We start from the raw sequence: 8335 nt of genomic DNA, 5'->3' as shown, positions 1-8335 counted from the left end.
CTTGTAGGTGTATTTTCAGACGTTTAATGAGGCTCAGAGGTCGCATGAGTGCAATTAAATTCGTAAATTCATGTTGAGGTTAATGTTTTAAGTATGCAATTTTGAATATAGAAATATTAAATGATTTAAATAACAGAAAAGATACTTTAAAAATTTAACTAAAACTGCCAGCAGGTGGCGGCAAGTCACTGATTTTATCACTGAATCATTCATTTATTTAATTCGTTTGAACGGCTGATTCATTCAGGAACGAAGTACATGACTGTCTTGTAATTGAATCATTGACTCACTAGATTTGTTTAAAAACGCAGTTCATTCATAAACGAAACACCACTGTGTTTGAATGGAGATGCGCAGCGGCTCAGCTGTTGCTTTGTTTGAAACTATTTTCGTTGACGAAATAGAGCAAAGTAAGGCAATAGTGTTGTAGTCAGACAATATAAGTAATTTATTAACTTCTTGTTTAATGAACTGTTTGAAATGAATAGCACATTTGCAAACTCCCTTAATAATCATTAAAAGCTGTCACTCATCTTAGTTCATCGCGATCTCACAAAACTCCATTATAATCAACGAGGCTCCTTACACTGCACAATGAATCTCTTATTTACACTGTCTACACTTTGTTTGTTATAATGAGAGGATACGTCTGTGATGATACATTACTCAACGCTGCAAAAACACGTTGTAAGTATGTTAGAAACCATTGAAGCTTCCTCAGCGCAAACACAAATATGCTGATCGGGTCAGTCGCACAGGTGCTCCTAAATATTTTTTCATAGTCTCACGCAGTAGTTTTCAGTCGCAAATGCTAATAGTAATAATAATAGTCGACTACTTAAAAAAAAAAATATATATATAAAAAATAATACCAAAAAATGTAAAGAAAAAAAAAAAACAATTGTGCTCACACCTTATTGGTTTCTTTCACCAATAATTAAATAGTAATCCATAGTTTTTACTTTCAAAAACCACAATTTTGACAGTATTTTCCACTAAAATTGCATATAATGTAATGTTAAAGTATTAATAGTTTTTCACTGTACATAGTAAGGTAACATTATTTTTTCTGAAAAAATTGCAAGCATTTTTACAGTGCACTAATATTATGGTTATTTATATTTAGTGTACAGTAATTACTGTGATTTAGGCCTATATATTGGTACTTTATTTACTAATTTCTCTTTCATCTGTATTGGAAATTGCTATATTTGTAGCTATTTCTGAGTTCAGGTTTGGTCAGATAGAAATAATCTTGTGTGAGTATGTATTAACCTAAATCTCTTTTTTTACCCAAAAATATTGAACTCATTTTTTCTAAAACATGAACAATTTAACAAAATTATCATTATTTTTAATATTCTGACAAAGTATATTGAGGTGAAATGTTGCAATACTTTGAAATAGTGAGTTTTTTTTTTAAATTTCATGTTATCCTTTGAAGGAAGAAAGGCTCTGTTCTTATTACAGGGGTAAAACGTTTGCTTGCTTTATAGATTATATATAGAATATGTGTGTGTCCTTGTGCTGTAATGTCCTGCATGAACACATTCAATATTAGTTTTGTTGGCTATGTATGTAACTGTCAGACAGTGGCAATTCAAAATGAGTTTTGAGGACTCAGGAGAGTGTGTGTGTGTGTGTGTGTGTGTAGTGGCAGCGCATGCTGTATGAGCTAACTCAATTTTAGCAAGGCCTTTTCCTGCTCCACTCCAGCTGGGTCAAAGCCTGACACACTCTGTGACGGCACAAGATTGATGTCTTGCTTTGCTAGTGGGCTGAACAGAGGGAGGAGAGGAAGAGAGACACAGGCAGTAGGACGAGTGGGAGGAATGGAGAGAGCGGAAAGAGATATAGTTGTATGAAATGCAATATTTGGGAGGAGAAGGAAGTCTTGCCCTTTAAAAGTGACGAAGGTGCTGTTTAATGTCAGTAGCGGAGGACTTAATTATCTTTAAAGAGGGAGATTTTTAAAAGAAACTCAAACCCTAGGGACCAACACACAAGGTTATACACACACAGAGACCCCTGTGCTAATTAGCCTTTTGGAGCTAATGACCAGACACCAGCGCACTACTTTAAATAAACCTGGACTTTTCACTTTTTGTCTGTGAACACTGGCAGTAACCCCAAAAAGTATCTGGATACCTAGGCCACGCTTAAATTTATGAATGTCTTTGCATTACGTAACAAAATATTATACCGTATGTTAGTTTGGGTTGGTTTTGGTTGAACCTAAATTGGTTAAACCTAATGCACCAAAATGGCTAAGAAAGGTTCTCACATCATTTGTTTTCAGATTTCACTTTTTTTAAAATCTGTAACTCAATGGAATTAATTTAGATTGATCCAAATTGTGGCTTTTCTGACCAAATCCTTTGTGGAGCATATTTATGTGAGTTTAAAAAAATGAAAAATTAGTCACCATTTTCTTAAAGGGATAGTTCACCCAAAAATGAAAACCTGTCATTAATTACTCACCTTTATGTCATTCCGAACCAGTAAGACCTTCATTCATCTTCGGGACACAAATTAAGATATTTTTGATGAAATCAAAAGAGTTTTCTGACCCCTGCATAGACAGCAGTGCAACTACTACATTTAAGGCCCATAAAGGTAGTGAAGACAACGTTAAAATAGTATTCAACCTTAATTTTATGAAGCTCAGAGAATACTTTTTGTGTGCAAAGAAAACAAATTCAACAATTCTTCTCTAGGGCATGCTACTGTCAAATAGTTTGTCAGTTAACTGGCCCTTTGGAAGTGATTTAAAGTACTTAATACAGGACACAGTAGAATTCACGTAACATTTTTTGTGTGGTTTGAACCTACAACCTTGTTTGCTATGCCATGCTACTCTGTGATGTGATTTGTACATGTCAGAATTTCTTACTCTAGGGTTTTGTTGATGTCAGGACACCTTTATGCAGGATTAACATTGTGTTAGCTATAGATGTGGCTTCTATAGTGATTTTCCTCTGAGTGAAGGAGCATATGAAAGTCTCTTAGAGACTAAGCTGGCTTTAAGGCTTTAACACATTTCCTCATCTTCACTGGGTACGAATAATGTTCTCTCTTTTTTTCCATCTCTTTCTCATTCCGGTCTTTTGTTGTGTGTGTGTGTGTGTGTGTGTGTGTGTGTGTGTCGGAGCTCGGCGAGAGAGTCATCAGTACTTCAGACCGGCTCTGATAAGAATGATAATTTGGGAAGATACTCTCTTCCTTCGCGTCAGTCTCAGGAGGCTAAAAAAGTGGAATGAGGAGTATTTTTAGAAGCGAGGAAGCCGTGTGTGTGTTAAGGCTGAGGTCATCTTTGGTGTTCACTTTTTGTTTCTTAGGTTGTTAAACTGTGTTGTCGAGTTTTCATTTATTGAGAACATGTAGTCTTTTTTTTCTTGTTTGTATTCCTATCCGTCCAGTGTGAGATGAATCTGAGTGTTTGTAGCTCCTTGCAAACTGCTGATGTGATTGCTGGCATGATCTAATAAGGTTGCGTAATAGAATTGCATCTGCGTTTGATTACAGACAGATTGTTTTGATTTAGGTCTCTGTGTTTGTCGACCAGCCCAATACAGCAACATTGGCTCAACCATGATATAATTTTGAGGTGGAATTGTTGTTTTGGTTGTTGTTTTGTTTCCAACGGCAGGTGATGGGAAATTGTTTGAAATTGTCAATATTTTATCTGTTAGAGATGCAGAAATTACACACATTTACAGCAAGTTGCTGAAAATCAGATTTTCAAGTTAAAACCACCTGGTAAATGCCTCCCAGTGTTTACAATATATGTAACTTTTTGAAAAATGTGTGAAAAAAATATGCATGCATGTGTGATTTTTACATTTAGATTACCCTAATGCCCATCATCTAATGCTAAAAGTAAATTTTTAAAAACACTAATAATTTAGTAACATTTAATACAATTATTTTAGCAAATTTCAAAATAAATATTTAGACAAAATAGTATAGATATAAAATATATATTTCGAGTTTATTTTTCACATAAGAGTATACAATTAGAAAATAATAGAGGAAAATAAAAAAATAATAAATAAGAAAATATTTTTGGAGGGCAAGTACAATTTTTAATTTTCATTCAGGTTTACTTTTTCAGAGTATTTTATTATTTTTCCTTTTGTTTTTGAATATATATTGTTTGATTATTTTTATTTAGTCTCATCACTTGGTTTGAACAGGCTGGTTTAATTATTGTATTTAAAAAAAAAAATTTTTTTATTACTCTTTCAGTTTCTCTTTTTAGATGAAGTGCTGTGGTGGTGTTTGAATTATCTGCTCATAACTAAACTAAATGAAACCAAGTATAACACTTTTTCACCTCTGCCCGCAGTGCGAACTATAAAGAGAGAGATTTCTGAAGCGTCTCCGCAGTGACCCTGGAGTCGTGTTTCTATCCCTTCATGCAGGACTCATAAGCTCACTCCCAGTCTAATGCCACTCTGAGCTTCTCTCTAATTGAGATAATGCGTTCTCCACAGCTCTAAGCTGGAGTGATTGGCTGACACTTTTAATAGCGGTTAGAGGAACTTTTAGCTAATGAAAAGAATGAAATGTTCATCAGGCACTGACACTGAATTATTGAGCACAAATCAAACAGTTATTTGATATGACTTTAAAGCTTTGGAGAGAGCTGAGAGCCTTGTGTGATGCACCATTTGATGTGAAAACTCACACACGCATTTAGTGTTCAAGCACTTTGACCTAAAGATGCCAGAGGCTGTTTGTTCAACATATATCTTTAATCAGAACTTTCTTCAGGGAGCTCTTAACTTTGAATTTCAGTTTAAGGAGCATCAAATATTTGAAGAGAGCAAGGCCTTTACAGTCATTGAGTTACACTGACCTGCCCATTTAAAGTCTTCTATTCTTAATAAAATCATTAATCGTTAATCAGTATTCAATAATATATAATATAAGGTTCTTGTTGGATTTTAGATGTGCACATGATATATAATGCAAAATCATTCATAGTCCTTAATATGTATGATTTGTATCTCTTAAATTTTAGTTTAATGCTGTATACATAATGAAAGAATCCTATTTCCTAAGTTATAAAATGTTATATACTGTGCATTTTTGTGAGGAACAGAGTGAAATTTGTGCATGAGCATGATGCTTTTTTTGTCGTCTTTGGAGAGCAGAATAAACTTTTTTTTATTATTATTGTTCATAACTTTGGAATGATGTGGGTGAGTAAATGAGTTTCATCAAAGCTTCATTTTCAGATGAAATATACTTAGGGGGGAAAAAAGGTTTTGCAGTTTGTGCCAGGATTTTTTTCATGTTTTGTGTAATGTACAACCACACTTAAACATCAGCTTTCGTTTCACTGTAAGATTACATAACATGTAAATATTGAAGTTAATTAAATTCATGTGATATAAATATGAAAGCTTCGACTTTGACTGTCTTGATGATTTTAAATTGTTTTGCTAGGTAGATGCATAAAATACAGTCCTATCCAGAGACAAACACACTGTCAGTGATTGTGGTAAACAGCTGATAAATAATGCAACGGTCGGGCTTAATTAGAAGCTGCTGATGAGTCATAAATTCTCATTTGAATATTCGGTCCCAGCAAAGCCTCGTTACTAAAACGAGCCGACTCTAATCATTAATTTTTCGTTGTCTGCCATGTCTCCAGTGATTGCTGGGGAAGAAAGCTTGTTTACTTATTAACACTAGAGCCCAGGCAGGGATAAAGCGATCAAAGGAGATGAAATGGACAGTGTGTGTGTGTTAGACTGCAAATGTGTAGGCCTGCTGCATTGTGGGACATTTTAGTGTTATTAGCCTGTACATTTGCAGGCCTTAGCATTGTGGGACATTTTAGGCTAATGACACTATTCATGATTAATGTGTTCCTCTGTGTTCTCGCATGGATGCACACACGTGCAAATGTGTGTATGTGCTCATGCGCGTGGTGGAACACCCTCATAAGTCATATTCGGAGATCAGAAGAATGTGTCTTGTCATAAGGTCATATGAACGAGGTTAACCGTGTGTGTGGTAACCTTTTCACATACTCCCAGCAGACTTGAGATGGGCCATTAGCTTTTTCCCGGACATTTTCTCATCCAGGAAATGTTCTGGCTGGGCCGGGAACGCAAGCCTGCTTTAAATCTTTCCCAGTGCCGTTTTATGTGCTGTCAGTCCAGCTTTATATTACCGCATTTGCACTGCATTGGGTCAGGTATGTATAGACAGGACAGGGCCTCTATTTCCAGCTGACCAAAAGCAGGGACGACATGGGCCAATGAGACCCACAAGAGACTGTGGTGTCAGGTTTATAAGTCTAAGATTGGTTCAGTTAGCCACTGGTGGATGGCTTAACTACACTGAAAGCATCATTTTGACAGGCTTTTTTAAACGTAGCTGTGCATTCTAACAGAATACCTTCTTTGGTATAAATCGCAAAAATATCATTCTAATATTGTAAAAGTTATACCAGTATCTGATTTCTTTTTGGATGTTTTTAATAGTGTGAAATGGACTTATTTTTTCCCCTGTCTGCTGCCTTTCACTTCTCGGCTCATGAACCAGCAGAAAGTTGCTAGTGAAGGGCTCAGGACTGTATCATTCTTGTGGCAGCTTCAGCTAGTCAGTGTTGCGAGAACATTATTTTCATGATTTCAAGAACCCAGCACATTTATGCACTGGAAAATGCCTACTATAATATAATGAAATATATGCAGTTTATGTTTTGCTTGCAAAAAAATCAGTTTTGTCAGAATGCATGGCTACTATTAAATTGCGGCCAATGCGGAAAAATTTGTTTTTCCTGTATAATGCTGTATTTAGGGAATCTTCTTCTGGGGATAACCAGCCTGACCATCTAATTCTATTTGACTTATCCAATATATCCAGAGGTTATGATGCAAATAGTTATCATCTATCTCTTTAACAGTTGTGAGTTGTGAAATTTCTATTAAAGTATTTCCATCTATTTTTATCTGTTATCTTTGTTTTACTTTTACCTGTGCTTATCATATAGACATCTTATGAGTGTCCATATAGCCAATATTAATCCAAGTCTAATGATTAAATATTGTGATTATTTTTAATATGTTCTGTCAGTGACACATTCATCTCAGACAATTGTATTGACAAAAAGTAAAAGTAAAGACATTGCGAAAAGTATCAGTTTAAAGTAAAAATATCTAAACTTTAGGTGCTTCTGCACCCTTGTTATTCAGCTATCATTCCCCTCTGATTTTTAGGATAAATTATGGGTAGGGTTAGGTTTAGCGGTAGGGATAGGATTAGGTCAATGTTTTTGGAGAGTAATATTGTTCCAGGATCAACAAAAGATCATGTTTGACTTGGCAAAATCACGGCAAGGCAAGTTTATTTATATAGCACATTTCACGATGATGTCTTTTATCCTGATGACTGTTATAGACCCGTAGCTGACTTTATTAATTGCATCCTCTATTTAACTGGCTTGGAGTTCTTAGTTGATGTAGACAATTGTCATGTTCCCATCCGGAAGCATGTGGGTGCTTCAGTTCACCATCCGCCGGCACCCTCCACATACCGTTCAAATGAGCCCGCTCCCTACGTTCCACCTGTGCTTCCCAGAGTTCTCCCGAGTTCCTCTCCAGTCCTCAGCCCAGAAACAGCTTCACTCTCAGGCCCACCGGCCGCTCCACTCTCAAGCCCGCCGGCTGCTCCACTGTCAAGCCCTGTGATGCCAGCTCCAATCTCCTTAACCTCAAACCAAAAGAGAAGCATGAGGAAGAGACTGTTTTCAACCCGGATCCGCTCTCTTGAGTCTGCTCCAGTGTCGGCTCCAGCCCCTGAGTCTGCTCCTTTCATCAAGGCAAGGCAAGTTTATTTATATAGCACATTTCATACACAATGGTAATTCAAAGTGCTTTACATAAAAAAAAGTAAAATAATCATAAGAAAAAAATAATAATCACAAAAATAAAACAAGGAATTTAAAAATTTTGAAGATTTAAAAATTGATTTAAAATTAATTTAAGAAAGTTAAAAATAGAAAATGATTATACATGCATAAAATACAGTGCAATCAGTTCGGACTTCGCACAGTGCTCATTCAATAAATGCACAGCTAAACAGATGAGTTTTGAGTCTGCATTTAAATGTGACTAATGTTTTAGCACATCTGATCTCTTCTGGAAGTTTCTCCTTGTTTAACTGAAGAAAATTTTGGCACATCCAACTGTTAATTTAATCAATGCATTTGCAGAGGGAGTCAATGGGGCTGTAGTCATTTAGTGATAAGGCAAGGTTAATCTGGGTATCATCAGCATAGCTGTGATAGGCAATTTGGTTCTTTCTCATTATTTGA

The 8335-nt window shown here is 35.7% G+C and overlaps 2 protein-coding genes across 2 annotated transcripts in view; both read left to right on the top strand.

Moving 5' to 3' along the window:
* LOC107738871 (probable assembly chaperone of rpl4) overlaps positions 1-7791 on the top strand; it is a 20615-nt gene extending 12824 nt beyond the window's left edge. The window contains exon 8 of the mRNA XM_016550773.1: positions 7600-7791. Coding sequence (XP_016406259.1) covers positions 7600-7791 — 192 coding nt within the window. The remainder of the gene's footprint in view (positions 1-7599) is intronic.
* LOC107738859 (probable assembly chaperone of rpl4) overlaps positions 1-8335 on the top strand; it is a 74823-nt gene that overhangs the window by 2535 nt on the left and 63953 nt on the right. The gene's annotated exons all lie outside the window — the stretch shown is intronic.

The sequence above is a fragment of the Sinocyclocheilus rhinocerous genome, unplaced genomic scaffold (genome assembly GCF_001515625.1).
Source record: "Sinocyclocheilus rhinocerous isolate Xijiao unplaced genomic scaffold, SAMN03320098_v1.1 scaffold2059, whole genome shotgun sequence".
In the NCBI taxonomy this organism is placed as follows: Eukaryota; Metazoa; Chordata; class Actinopteri; order Cypriniformes; family Cyprinidae; genus Sinocyclocheilus; species Sinocyclocheilus rhinocerous.
This window is presented reverse-complemented; position numbering and strand designations above follow the sequence as displayed.